The sequence below is a fragment of the Oryctolagus cuniculus genome, chromosome 12 (genome assembly GCF_051225735.1).
Source record: "Oryctolagus cuniculus isolate XC-2025 breed Fujian yellow rabbit chromosome 12, ASM5122573v1, whole genome shotgun sequence".
NCBI lineage: Eukaryota > Metazoa > Chordata > Mammalia > Lagomorpha > Leporidae > Oryctolagus > Oryctolagus cuniculus.
In genome coordinates, this window is record NC_142878.1 from 99,705,073 (window position 1) to 99,719,860 (window position 14,788).

General features: G+C 55.9%; 1 protein-coding gene across 2 annotated transcripts; it reads right to left on the minus strand.

Moving 5' to 3' along the window:
* Positions 1-461: 461 nt before the first annotated feature.
* On the minus strand, positions 462-7,757 carry ARPIN (actin related protein 2/3 complex inhibitor). Of its 2 annotated transcripts, XM_008275338.5 has the most exons (6): positions 7,502-7,757; positions 6,136-6,211; positions 4,082-4,214; positions 2,188-2,394; positions 1,673-1,836; positions 462-1,176 (listed from the first exon to the last, which is right to left on the minus strand). In XM_008275338.5, the coding sequence occupies exons 1-6, from the start codon at positions 7,591-7,593 to the stop codon at positions 1,168-1,170; spliced, it is 681 nt and encodes a 226-aa protein (XP_008273560.2). In that variant the 5' UTR covers positions 7,594-7,757; the 3' UTR covers positions 462-1,167. The 2 variants fall into 2 exon arrangements, with proteins under 2 accessions (XP_008273560.2, XP_008273559.3); XM_008275337.5 differs by lacking the exon at positions 6,136-6,211 and having other exon boundaries at positions 7,502-7,716.
* Positions 7,758-14,788: the final 7,031 nt, after the last annotated feature.

Genomic DNA, 14,788 nt, shown 5'->3' on the forward strand with positions numbered 1-14,788 from the left:
TTGTCGTATGCACAAGGAAGCAGACTGGTCCGGAGAGTTAAGAATGTGGGTCTTGAAATCTGACTGCCTGGGTTTAAATTCCTCTCTCCTCCACAGACCGCCCAGGGAGCCCAGCTGCAGCCCTATATAAAAAGTATGACAAGCGTACAGACCTCAGGGGATGGCTGTGACAAGGAAGACCTCGCGAGCGCCTAGCGCCAAGTACCAGCACCAGGAGCACTCGGCAGTCAGTGTGTTTAGCGATTACCATGGCCAGCACAGGAAGGGGCCTCGATAATTCCTAGGTCACCTCCATCTCCCCTTTCCCAAGTCACATGGGATCCACCTGCCACCAAGTCCCTAAAACACGTAGACGCCAACCCCAGATCCCTTCCCAGCGTGGGCACGCTCGTGACCAATGCTCGGGCCCGGGGGCGTGGCTTAGCTGCGAGGTTTCTGACCCCTGAAGCCGTGTGCAGAAATTGTTTTCTGAGGCTTTACTCGTGATAAAACGTTCTCAAGGTACAAAACAACTACAAAAGTGTTCTCTAAAATGTGGCCTTGGCAGAGTGAGCCTGGGCGAGGCAGACCAGCCAGCCACACCTGTGAACACCATCGGCCTCCCTGCCAACAGCATCCTCCAGGAACGTAGCCAGGGAGGCCCCGGAGACAGTCAGGGAAGGGAGAAAGAACCGGCACCCAAGGGCGAGGTGAACAGGGCAGCAGAGGCCACGGCACGGAGCACCAGGGAGGGGGAAGGAGTGGAAGGAAAGCAGGAGGCAACGAGGATGGAGCAGGGAGCCCCCCGACTCCTCTGAGCCACTCCGCACGTGGACATGGGACGCTCCCCAAGTCTGCACCAAGACCGAGTCCAGCTCCGCCGGGCAGCTCAAGGGGAAGTTGCCCTCCGCCTGCCCCCGAAGCAAGGCTGCCATCCTGGAAGGCTCGTCCTGAACATGGGCAGGAAGGACCCGCCGCGAGCCACAGCGAGGGCCCCACGGCCAATGTCACGGTCTTGGATTTGGTTTCAGCAGAGCCTGTTCAAGCAATAAGGCAAGGCGGCCGTCGGGAGGAACCAGGTAAGGCTCAGTGGGCTCCAGCTCCAGGTGGTGGTAGTGGATGGAAGACATTCCCACTTGTGTTGTAGGAGGTGCTGGTGGGCTCAGGAGGTGTCTGTGTCCCGGCAACTCAGTCATCCTGGGAGAAATCCAAATGGTAAAGAGATGTGAACAGAGCATACATGGGGACTTCAAATGGTTTGGAGAAAAATGGAATTAAAAGGTAAATCTAGGGGCCGGCGCTGTGGTGTAGCAGGTAAAGCCACCACCTGCAGTGCCGGCATCCCATATGGACGCCAGTTCAAGTCCCAGTGCTCCACTTCCAATCCAGCTCTCTGCTATGGCCTGGAAAAGCAGTAGAAGATGGCCCAATTCCCTGGGCCCCTGCAACTGCATGGGAGACCTGGAAGAAGCTCCTGGCTCCTGGCTTTGGATTGGCACATCTCCGGCCATTGAAACTCACACATAGCGTTTCAATAATTTGCACTTCCATGAACTTTTTGAAGACCCTCATATACACGGATTTTAAATTGCTGGCACACCAATGAACGTATTTCAATGCCATTTTCCGTGGACATTTGAAGCGCCTTGTGCAACGGCACCAAGACCAGGCACACGGCTTGCTCTTGACCTACCCACTCCTCGTCTGCGGCTCCGTCTCCCTGCTCGCGGACCTCCGCCGTGGCCGCTTCTGAGGACTTCCGGGCCATGATGTTGTCTGTCCAGGAGGCGCCTGTCTTGCTGTCGCCAGCAAAGTTACACTTGGTCACTGTACCAGCCTCAAGTTTGGCTAATGACTCTGAGAGAAGAACAGACATTGATGGGTCCTCTCTGCTGATGGCAGACACACAGGGGCTGGGGGGCTGGGCCCAGACTGGTGGGGTCCCTAAAGCCCTGGGTGGGAACCCCCCCAAGGAGCTAGATGGAAGTGGCCACTCACAGGAGCCATGGGATTGGGTGGCATACCCAGGCTGCACGGCCCCAGGGCACTTGCCTAGGGTTTAATCCCAGGGGGTGGGTTGTGCCCCAGCAGAGGCCAGGCCCAACCTGCTAGGCTGAGCGCTCACGAGCTCTGGGCAGGAGGTGCAGGGGCAGCACAGAGGAGGCTGGGGGCCCTCGGAGGCCACCCAGCAATGTGGGGTCAGCTCACCCAGGAAGGGACCATCGCCCCGAGTCTTCAGCCGTACCCCGGCCCCCAGCTCCAGCTCCATGGCCTCCATCTCTGACTCAGGCATCCAGAACGCCACGGTCCCATCAGGGGCCAGGCTCTCCGTCAACGCCAGCAGCTGGGGCTTGTTCACCAGTGCCATCAGCTCCTCGGGCGTGAGCCTGTCGCTGTCCCCCTTGGCTTCCACCTCTGCGGGCACACAGGGTTGGCATTGCCGCGTCAGCAGCACCTGTGGGGGCCTGTGCACAGCCAGGGGAGGCTGGGTGCTTTGCACGCTCAATCACTCAGCACCCACATTCCGGCTCTCCAAGCTGTCTTCCTCCCGGGAGAATTTCTCAAACCAATCAAATCGCATTGCATCGCTTCCCTACTGACAGCCACTCAAGGAAGGGCTGCCTCAAAGCCTCCATGGGAGCTCAGCTCCTTCCGGCCCCTGCCCCTTGCATCACACACATCTGGTGGCCTGGATGGAACACCTGGGCTCACGTCTGGGCACACTGCCCCCCCTCCCCACCGCCCCCGGGAACACAGGCTGGCTTCTGCTGATCTAGAAAGATCCAGCATGGGTGTTCCCACCTTAGGGCTCCCCTGACTGAGCCTCCCACGCGCCAGCCCAGGTCTCCTCCACCAGCCTGGGACACCTCAAGTGCAGGACTGAGTGTCGTTCATCCCCGTCTGTGCCCAGCAAGGCCCAGGGCCCAGCAGCGGCTCACTGAGATGTTCCGGGAATCAATGAGCAACCAACAGCATGAATGAATGAATGAATGAATGAAATGCCCGATTCGCCTTCAACCTCAAAGTCTTCTCACACAGCGGCAATCAGCAAAGAGGCCCTCCCTTCTACAGGGAAAGCTGGAAGAGGCCCCAGATCTTTGCCGAGCTGGAGAGGGTCTGGATGCAGAAATGTTGGATGCTGAAACCCAGTCCCTGACACAATGGTCTTCCCAAGGGGGACTTTAGGAGCAGGTCACCAAGGCAGAGTCTCAGGGATGGGACTGGCACGCTCATAAAATCAGTAACACAGAGGCCAGTGCTGTGGCATCATGGGTTAAGCTGCTGTCTACAGCACCGGCATCCCATATGGGCACCAGTTCAATTCCTCGATGCTCTACTTCTGATCAAGCTCCCTGCTAACGCACCTGGGAAAGCAGTGGAAAACACTCCAAGTTCTTAGGCCTCTGCATGCAAGTGGGAGACCCAGAAAAAGCCCCTGGCTCCTGGCTTTGGTCTGGCCCAGCCCTGGCTCTTGTGGCCATTTGATGAGTGAACCAGCGGATGGAAGATCTTTCTCTCCCTGTCTCTCTCTCTCTGTCTCTTCCTCTCTCTCTGTAAACTCTGCCTTTCAAATAAAATAAATCTCTTTTTAAAAAAAATCGGGTAAGGGAGCTGCCTTGCCCTTCAGCTATGGCAAGGAGACAGCAAGAAGGCACCATCTCTGAAGCAGACACTGAATCTGCCAGCACTTTGACCTTGAACTTCTCAGCTTCCACAACTGTGAGAGGCAAACCTGTGCTGTTTATAAATGACCAGCTAGCAGCACCGACAGACTAAGGCAGGGCCCAGGAGCCTAACAAGGACTTTGGTGATGAGACAGCGGCTGCTGGGGGCCTGGGCTGGGCTCTGCATGGAGGCGCTTGGAGCTCGCAGCCAAGGTTGCCAAGAGTTCTACCAGGCTGCAGGCAACGGCGGAAGTTGGGAGGGCCAGCCTGGATTACGGTGGGGCAGTGGGAGTCTCTCAGTGAATTTGGGGGGCAGCAAGGAGCAGTGGGGGCAGGGGCCCTGTGGCAGACACCAGCTTCGAAGCTGGGACCAAGAGGCACAGGGACAAAGGCAGGCTCCGCTGCGGAGCACTGGGGCAGAGGGGAAAGACACCTACTGTAGGACGACATGAGGAAGCCGGTGGTCACCTTCCTGGTGTCACTGAAGTTGGGCTCGATTTCCTTTCCCTTGGGGTCGAACTTACGGCGATGGATGCGACTGGGCCGGACGTACAGCACGTAATAGCGCTCCTGCAGCCAGGCAGAGAGAGAGGGAAAGAGAGAGAGGGAGGGGCTGCTTCATCCTCTCCCTACTCCAAAACATCCTGCAGGCCCTGACCACAGCCCGCACCCACCTCATCCTCTACCCTGGAATCCCACCTTAGCCCCCAAAGACGTCCAGGTTGGGAAGATGCTCCCCCCACACACTCAACTATTCCTTCATTCACCTGCTCACTGGACCTCAATGTCTCCACATGGCCAGAGACAGGTGTGTACAGTACCCCTGAACCCAGGCACCAAGGATCACACACACTGGTGGCATCACATGGGTGCCCCCAAAGTTTCAGATTTTGTACTTTTGGACCAGGGATGCTCAGTCTGTCCCGTGAAGTAGGAGTGGTTTCTGGGGAAAGGGTAGCCTCTCTGACAGGTGCAGCACCTGGGGCAAGTCACTCCTAGCCCCACCCCCACCCGAGTCTCAGTGTCCCCACGGGGGTGACACAACGTCTAGGTCAGGAACGGGATTACACGCAAGCACAGTGCAAAGCCTGGACTGTGCCGTCGACGCTGCTCGCCGGCTGCTCCGATCCAAGCAGCTGATACCACTTCCTGGGAGGAGGAGGAAGGGTGGGATTCGCCTGTGGAGTGGAGGAGGAAGTGCAAAGCCCGGGACAGCACAGGCCAAGGCCACGTGCAGGTTTGGGCAGTGCAGTGCCCTTGGAGGCTCTGGGGCAGCTTGGGCTGGGAGAGCCGGTAGGACCGGTTTGAGTGGGGCCTGGTGCTGGCATCTGGAGTTGGGAGTTATCTGGTAGACAAGAAGGAATCCTGGAAGGCTTCTGGGCAGCAGTGAGAGCCTTGGAGATGCCAGCGGGCCAGGGCTGAGCTTCGGGGACAGCCGGGGCAGGAGGGCGGGTGTGAGGCTTTGCTGGCAGAGGCTGAAGGTCCACCACAGGCGAGTGGAGGTGAGAGCAGGAAGGGAGGGGAGGGGAAGACAAGGAAGGGGCTTGGCATTGCCCACCCGGGCTGGGAGGAAGAGGGGACAGCGGGGTGGCAGTTGGGTGGCCGGGAGGAACCAGCAACCCAGAGCAAGCAAGGTGGGTGAGAGCGCGGCCTGTCCACCAGGGCAGCCCCGGATGGTTGTTGTGCCCCCCTGCTGAACTGCGTGCCAAGGAGGCGAGGGTACAAGCAGCCTAGCCTCGTCTGGCACGGGGGTCAACAGTGAGCTGGAGCTGAGGCTGCTCCCGCGGGCGTGGGAGACCGACCAGCAGGCAGCCCCTGGGGAGGGCCTGCGGTAGAGCCCGGGTTCAGAGAGGGAAACAGCCAGCCAGCACATCAGAGTGCGGTGTTTGGAAGGGCAGTGGACAGCAGGTCTCGCGCTCAGGAGAGACAAAGCAAACACGCGAGGACTTCTACAAGCTCCAGGAAAACACAGAACTCCAGGACAAGTGCGCTGGGTACAAAGAAGTGCTGAAATCCATACGTGGGTTTTCCATTATCCGCATTTTCCAGGGCCGTTTATGAATGGGTTTCAGGGGCTTTTTACACCAAAATAAAGTTATTTAATTCCTGTTCCATGTCCATCAAAAATAGATAACTAGCAAAAGGCACAGTCAGGTCCATGTTAGGAGGCTAAGGGCAAAGGGACAGGCAGGGGCGTGGGACTGATGGCCCAGCGGGTGTCTGCGAGGCAGCCTTCACACACACGTGGGTCAGGGCCTGGTCCGCTGCCTTCCCACCTGGGGCCAGGCCCTTCTGGCTGGAATCTAGGCTCCTGCACCCATCTGCCGCTCAGCCCAGCCCAGCCCAGCCCTGCGGTTCCCTATCCAGCCGGTGGCCCAGCGTGGGCTTCCGTTCCTACCCACGCTAGGAGTCCACCAGGAAGGAGCAGAGCCCAGCACAAGGAGACGCCCAGGGAGTGAAGACGGAGAAGCCACTGAGGACACAGCCTCACCTTGCTGCCACGGGCATCCGAGATGCAGTGTCGAGACACATCCAGCAGCTGTCCCTCCAAGAGGACGCCGCTGCCCCTGGCGAGGAGAGGAAAGACGGGACGCCGGCTATGGCAGTGCCCTGGAAACAGCTTCCGCTGAGTCTGCTGGCCCAGGTCAGGGCCTGCACCAGACACGGCAGGCCACGGGGGCCCCGTCCCTCCAAGGGTCTCAAAGCCTGGGGCGGTGCCCAGAGCACAGCAGGAACCTTGCCAGACGGCCCTGAAACCCAGCTCTGGCCCCTCCTGCAGGGCTGCTGGGAGTTACTGTAACTACAGCCTCAGCGTTCCTCATCTACAAAATGGGGAGAACACAGCCGCCTCTCGCTGCTCCTCCAGGGACGAGCTGAGAATGTACATTCAGACGTGCTTACTCCATAGAAAGGGTTTTATCTTTGTTTCACCAGATGTGGGGGAAGACGTCTAAGCTGCTGTATGCGCTCTCCCATTTCCACCTGTGTGAAACCACTTTGTCCTTACAGCCACGCGGTCACCAGCCCACGGAAGACGAACAGGAGTGGGAAGAGGAAAAGGGGCTCTCTCCCCCCTGCCGCATCCACCCTGTGAGGGGTGGCTATCAGGCAGGGCACTCGCTGCCTATCCCCGGAGCCCTTTGTTAGTGGATTAATTAAGAACTTAATCCAATTGTGGCCTTTGAAGGTGGGGCCCTGGGCAGCTGGTTTCCCAAGGGGGAACCACACGGCTACAGGGGGAGGGGATAATGTGCCCCCCTCTGCACCCTTCCACCGTCACACACCAGTTTCATGGGGGCCCCGGCAAAACTCAGAGCCCAGATAACACACACACACACACCCCGGAAATTCTATTTTTTTTCCCAAGAACATCAGCTGACAAAGCCTGTGTACACTCGAGGTGTGCAGTGGGTCAGTGCTGTCTACCACGTTCAGTGTGACGAACTGGCTCATCTTACAGCTGCCCTGGGTACCCTGTAACTCCCCCACTCCCCCCAGCCCCAGTTCCCGGGGACTCCCACTGCCTCTCTGCTTCTCAGTTCCACTGCTCCAGATGGCCCCTGGAAGCGGGATCATCAGGATTTCTGTCTTCTCTGCGTCTCACTTATTTCACTTCGCACGAATCCTCCCTGCTCCTAACTGCCAAGGGGCGGTCCCTCCCTGCTTCCCGGCTCCCTGGCTCTCCAGCAGGTCCTGCCCTCGCCCGGCCGCTGTGCAAAGGCCCGGGGGTGCCCAGCAGCCGGTGGGGGACCCGCAGCCAGCGCCGCCCCGGGAGCCCCGCGTGGGGGTCGGAATCCTCTGCCCAGGGGGACCCGCAGCCCCGAGCTCCCGGCCCGGCTCCCGCCGGCGGGGCCTACCCCTGGTGGGCGGCGGGCTCCCAGGCGCCGGGCAGCCGCGCGCTGCGCACCGCCTTGTTCCGCAGGGCGCTGTCGTGGTAGATGCGGCTCATCGTGCCCTCTGTGAGCCGGCGCTCGGAAGCACCCGGAGGCCGCCGAGACCCGCACCCGCCGAGACCCGCACCGGCCAGCAGGTCCCGGAACGGCGCCGCCCGGCCCCGGGCGTTCCCGGACGGATTTAAAGGGGCCGAGCCGCATTCCTGCTCGCCAGACCTTGCTCTCAGCGGGGTGGGCCTAGCGCGGGGGTGGGGAAGACCCGCGGCAGGGGATGCCAGGGAGGCGGGGCTGTGAGCTTCTCTTTTCTCTCCCTCCTTCCTTGTGCCGAGAGGGAGACCCCTGCTCCAGCACATGCACGAGGGAGAAAATGAGCCCCCGAGGGTCGCTCTTGGTGTCAGCTCTGAGTAGTGGACATGACGGCCCTCAGCGTGGTCCGCACAGAAGCTTCTCGCTTCTTAGGCCCTGTCCGCGACCCCACCGTGGCTAAGGGAGGAATCCCCCAGCCGCGGGAGCCTGGGCAGGTCCTGCACCCTCTCTGAGCCGCGGCTTGGTCCTCTGTGTAATGGGGTCAGTGTCACAGATTAATGGCCGCACACTCTCCTGAACTTGGCCTTGCCCTCGGGCAGGAACCCTTCTGCAACTCTGCAACAGCCCCTCCCCCCATGCCTTTTGCCCACCCGTGTCACTTCCTGCAGGTGAGGTTTCCAAGTCTGGGGGCAGGGGTCTTTGTACCAGGCCTTGGGGCAGGTGGGCTCTCTGGGGTGGGGGTGGGGGCGTTCAGAAGGGGAGGTGGCCAGACAGAGATGGGGGAATTCCAGGGAGGCGCCTGCCTCAGCGCACCTCCACCTGCCTGGGCCCTGGGCACTCCCGCCATTAGTATTTGTTTATGTTTTATTTTTTTAAAGATTAATTTGGGCCGGCTCACTAGGCTAATCCTCTGCCTGCAGCGCCAGCACATCGGGTTCTAGTCCCCATTGGGGAGTCGGAGTCTGTCCCGGCTGCTCCTCTTCCAGGCCAGCTCTCTGCTGTGGCCTGGGAAGGCAGTGGAGGATGGCCCAAGTACTTGGGCCCTGCACCCCATGGGAGACCAGGAGAAGCACCTGGCTCCTGCCTTGGGATAAGCGCGGTGCGCTGCGGCGGCCATTGGAGGGTGAACCAACTGTAAAGGAAGACCTTTCTCTCTGTCTCTCTCTCTCACTGTCCACTCTGCCTGTCCAAAAAAAAAAAAAAAGATTAATTTCTTTATTTGAAAGTCAGAATTACACAGAGAGAGAAGGAGAGGGAGAGAGGTGTTCCCTCCACTGGTTCACTCCCCAAATGGCTGCAATTGCCAGAGCTGGGCCAATCCAAAGCCAGGAGCTTCCTCCCAGTCTCCCACGCGGGTGCAGGGGCCCAAGGACTTGAGCCATCTTCCACTGCTTTCCCAGGCCACAGCAGAGAGCTGGATTGGAAGTGGAGCAGCCAGGACTCAAACCGGTGCCCATATGGGATGCCGGCACTGCAGGTGGCAGCTTTACCCTCTATGCCACAGCGCCAGCCCCTGTTTATGTTTTATTTGACCACTGCATTAGCATAAAGGTGCCTGCCTCTACTGATATTATACATTACAGCATCTCTTTTAGCTTACACATTTTTTTTTTCTTGCTGGTCTTCAAAGACATTAAAACAGTCTCTAAAAGCACCATGGGCCCAGCCATTGTGTTTAAGGGAGTGGCAGGCCCCGCCCCCTGTCTGGCCTCTATGGCTGCTCAGGCTGTCTGTACTGGTGCCCTCCGTGGTAGGACTAGCCATGTGTGGCTACTTAAATTTTAAGTAAGCCCAGATAAGATTTAAAATTCAGTTCCTCCATCTCCTTGGCCACATTTGCAGTGCTCAATAGCGACGGGCAGTTAGTGCAAACGCAGAGCTTTGTCGTTATTACAGAAAGTTCTGTTGCTCTAAACTCGTCCTTTCTTAACATCTTTGTTAAGGCAGCCAAAGATCCAGCATCCAGGCACCTCAGATTCCACAATTCAGCACTCCCGTCCTCCTCGGGCTGGCCGACCCTGCTTGCTCTGGTGTTCTCATCACTAAACAGCCTTTTAAAATTTTTTAAATTTATTTTCTGAATTTATTTGAGAGGCCAGCATAGTGACAACAGTGGGTTAAGCCACCTCTCCCAATGCCAGCATCCCATAGAGTATGGGTTCAAGTCCCGGCTGTTCTGCTTCGGGGCCAGGTCCCTGCTGATGCACCTGGGAAAGCAGAGGAGGCCGGACCAAGTGCTTGGGCTCCTGCACCTACCTGGGGGACCCGGATGGAGTTCCCACTCCCACCCCAACTGTTAGGGGCATGGCGGGGGAGGGGGTCAATCAATAAATGAGGATGATCACTTTGCCTTGTCTCTGTCTCTCAAATAAAATTAAAATAAATAAATAAGATTTTGTAAAAAAAAAAAAAAAAAGGAACAAGGTATGAAACACAAAGAACAAGAAGCTAGTATGAGCTAGTATGTAGAAAATTCTTCCAGCCATCAGACAGGTGAAACTGTAAGAGAAGGATTTGGTTCTCATTAACACAAGTCAAAATCAAAGTTCTCTTAGGAATGGTCTCGCTGAAGCTGTGCATGTAATTACAAACACGCCGACCTTTCCCCCCACCTCTCTCGATGGGCATTGGGAGGACAAGGCTCTGTCAGGATTTCTGTGTCAGGCACAAACACATAGCAGCAAAGCAAAAGGGAGCGTGCACGTGCCTGCAGTCGCAGGCTGCCTGCATCAGCTCGCATGTTTGCATAGTGACATGTCTCGTCCTGACAAAGTCGGGTGGTTTCCCCGAGAAATAGCACGCGACGTTGCCACCAGTGCAGGGAAGTAGCCTCCAGAAAACACGCACGCACACCCGCACACCGCAGAGCCCAAGACACAAACAAAGGAAGCACTCAGGGGAGAAAGCTGACATCAGATAAGATACCAGAGTGAGGACCGAGCCCATCCATCACATGACATCAATAAATGCAAATGGGGGGAGCTCGCTTAGAAAGAAAATCCATGATCTGTCTTGGGCTCAGACGTCTCTTAATGCCTCATCCGAGCTTCCCAGCCCCATGTTCACACACACACACACACACACCCCGCCTCAGCCCTGACCGTGTCTGGCCCTGCCTTGCTACCGTGGCCAGCTCCGCATGGGCTGCCCTGGCTTCACACACACTGTGCCTTGCACCTCACCCCATAGCCATACACACCACTTGCCCCTAAGCTAGCGGGTCCCTAGAGTGGTCCTAGGAAGGAGTGTCTCAGGGTGGGGTTGTGAAGTCCAATCATGACTGTTCCAATGGCAACAGGGACTGAGTCAGGAGGTTAGCCATGGCCCTCGGTGTGAAGTCGCACCAGAACCACCTGTGCTGAGCAGGGGTGGGTGCAAGTGGAAGGCAGGATTGGGCCAGAAAATGGGGTGTCCGTGACATTTGGCTGGTTTGGGAGTAATGATAATTTTAGGAAATGTAGAGTAGGCTAGCTTTTACTGTTACAAAGGGTCTTCAAGGGGTCGGCGCTGTGGCACAGTGGATGAAAGCCCTGGCATGAAGCTCCGGCATCCCATATGGGTGCTAGTTCGAGTCCTGGCTGCTCCACTTTCAATCCAGCTCTCTGCTATGGCCTGGGATAGCAGTAGAAGATGGCCCAAGTCCTTGGGCCCCTGCACCCATGTAGGAGACCCAGAAGAAGCTCCTGGATCCTGGCTTCGGATCGGCACAGCTCTGGCTGTTGCAGCCATCTAGGGAGTGAATCAGCAGATGGAAGACCTCTCTCTCTGTCTCTACCTCTCTCTGTAACTCTGTCTTTCAAATAAATAAAATAAATCTTTAAAAAAAAAAAGGTCTTCAAAAAGTTTATGGAAATGTATACATGAAAAACTAGGCATTGGTTTCAAAGGGCTTTTTGCATCCAAAAAGACATCTTTAAAAAACAAGATTTTTTTTTATTTGAAAAGCAGAGGGACAGGGAAAGGGGACAGATCTTTCATCTGCTAGTTCACACCCCAAATTGTCCTAACAACCAAGGCTGGGCCAGGCCGAAGCCAGGAGCCAGGAACTCCATCCTGGTCTCCCACATGGGTGCAGGGGCCCAGGTACTTGGCCATCTTCTGCTGCCTTCCCAGGTGCAGGGAGCTGGGTCAGACACAGAGCAGCCAGGACTTGCACCAGCACTCTGATACCGGATGCCTGTGGCGTCTCAAGCAGCAGTTTAACCTGCATTGCCACAACATCAACTCCCCAAATAAACATATTTTAATTCCACTTTCCATGAGTGTTTTGAAGTACCTCGATAGCATGGAAATCTTGCAAGAAAGCAAATGCCCGTTTCAGGCAGCTAACAGCCGCCTTAACACGGGTAAAAGCCACAGGAGCTTTCCACCAGGTTCTAAGGCTCCTGCAGCTTCCAGGCCAGCTGCTGAAAATCAGGGTGAGCCTCTGAGTGTAGGGGTGAGAGAGCTGCCAGTGCAGGCTGAGTGTGCAGCCTTGGTACATTTGTCAAAGTCATGGCGCCAGGCGGGTGGGGCTTTGGGTGGATGAGCCTGAAAACCTTGAACCTTGAGCCTTGGGGTGGAGATTCCGAAACTTCCTTGCCACACTTAAGAAAGTGCTTACAAGAATCAGGAAGAGAGCACGAGGATACTTCAAACAGTCCATGGGGGGCAGCATTGTGAACCAGAGGACTAAGTGGATCCTTGGGACAACCACATCCCGTATGAGAGTGCCCTGATCGAGCCCCAGCTGTGCTTCCAATGCAGCTTCCTGTTAATGTACTTGGGAGGCAGAAGATGATAGTTCAAGTGCTTGGTCCCCTACAACCCCAGTGGGAGATCCTGATGGAGTTCTTGGCTCCTGGCTTTAGCCTAGTGCAACCCTGGCTGTTGCAGACATTTGGGGAGTGAAACAGTGGATGGGAGAGCTCTCTGTGTCTCTCTGTCTCTGCCACTCTGCCTTTTAGATGCATTAATTGATTGATTTATAAAACTTTTTAAAAACCGTGGAAATGGAATTAAAAGTTTGATTTATTTTGGTACAAAAACTTTTGAGATCCATGCATAATTTTTTAAAGATCTATTTATTTATTTGAAAGTCAGAGTTACACAGAGAGAGGAGAGGCAGAGAGAGAGAGAGGTTTTCCATTTGCTGGTTCACTCCCCAATTGGCGCAACGGCCGGAGCTATGGTGACCTGAAGCAGGGAGCCAGGAGCTTCTTTTGGGTCTCCCACGTGGGTGCAGGGGCTCAAGGACTTGGGCCATCTTCTACTGCTTTCCCAGGTCATAGCGGAGAGCTAGATTGGAAGCGGAGCAGCCAGCACTCAAATTGGCAACCATATGGGATGCAGGCACTGGAGGCAGCGTCTTTACCACCTACACCTCAGTGCCCACCCCATAGTTTTCTCATAATACACATTTTCTATGAGCTTTAAAATATTTTTAGACTTTCATTGTTTGGGGCCAGTGCTGTGGCATAGTGGGCTAAGCCTCCTCCTGGGGCACCAGCATCCCATATGGGTGCTGGTTGGTGTCCCAGCTGCTCCTCTTCCAATCCAGCTCTCTGCTATGGCCTGGGAAAGAAGTAGAAGGTGGCTCAAGTCCTTAGACCCTGCACCTCCGTGGGAGACCTGGAAGAAGCTCTTGGCCCCGGCTTCAGATCAGCCCAGCTCTGGCCATTGCAGCCATTTGGAAGTAAGCCAGCACTGATGGAAGACCTCTCTCTATGTCTCTTCTCTCTCTGTCTGTAACTCTACTCTTGAATAAATACATAGAATAAATTAAAAAATAAATTATTTTCACCTTCTAAAATGCAGTTACAAACACCCTTTTAAATTTTCATTTCAGGCTGGCACTGCGGCTCACTAGGCTACTCCTCCGCCTTGCAGCACCAGCACACCAGGTTCTAGTCCCGGTCGGGGCGCCGGATTCTGTCCCGGTTGCTCCTCTTCCAGGCCAGCTCTCTGCTGTGGCCCAGGAGTGCAGTGGAGGATGGCCCAAGTGCTTAGGCTCTGCACCCCATGGGAGACCAGGAGAAGCACCTGGCTCCTGGCTTCAGATCAGCGCGGCGCGCCGGCCACAGCGCACCGGCCACAGCGGCCATTGGAGGGTGAACCAACGGCAAAAGGAAGACCTTTCTCTCTGTCTCTCTCTCTCACTGTCCACTCTGCCTGTCAAAAATTAAAAAAATTTTTTTCATTTCATTTTATTATTATTATTATTATTATTATTATTATATGAAAGAAAGAGACAGAGATCGCCCACCCACTGGTACATTTCCCAAACGCCAGCAGTACCTGGGGCTGGGCCAGGCTGAAGCCAGGTTCCCGGGGCTCAGTCCAGATCTCATGTGGCAGGGACTCCAGTGCCTTGGGCATCACCTGCTGCCTTCCAGGGTGTGCATTAGCAGGAAGCTGGGGCTAGAAATGAAGTTGAGATTCAAACCCAGAGATGACAGTGTGGTACGCAGCATCCTACGTGGTGGCTTAACCACTGTACTTCATGCCTGCTCCTATTTTCATTTTATTTGAAAGGCAAACAGAAGCAGAGAGATCTCCCATCCACTGGGTCACTTCCCAAAGTGCCTGCAAGAGTTGGGGCTGGGCCAGGCTGAAGCCAGGAACCCAGGACTCGATCTGGGTCTTCCCCTGGGTAGCAGGCTTACCATTGCCTCCCAGGGTGCCTAACTATGGATTGCAAAAATGTTTGCCCTGAAATTAACTTATCTTTTTCAAAAAAACAGAGAAATTCACTTATTTATTTTAAAGGCAAAGTTATATAGAGGATGAGAGACAGATTTTTCCATCCACTGGTTCACTGTCCAAATGGCTGCAATAGCTGGTGCTGGGCCAGGCAGAAGCAGGGAGCCCAAAACTCCACCTGGGTCTCCCACATGGTTGGCAGAGGCCCGGACATTTGGGCCGTCTCCAGCTGCTTTACTAGGCAGATGAGCAGGAAGATGGATCAGAAGCAGGACAGCAGAGACTGGGGCTGACGGCTCCAGTGTGGGACACCAGCGTCACAAGCAGTGGCTTAAGCTGCTGCGTCAGCACTGGCCCCCAAACTTCTCTTTTAATTGCATTTCCCGCTAACTTTTTGAAGTACCATAGTAGAAACCGCGATGGAACTCACAAGTAAAAGAGGACGATGGGAGTCGGAACAGCAGGAGCCTGCTGGGCCCACCCACCTGCCTGGCAAGGTAGCTCTCATCACTAGAAGGCACAGTGAGGCCAGAGTAGGCAATC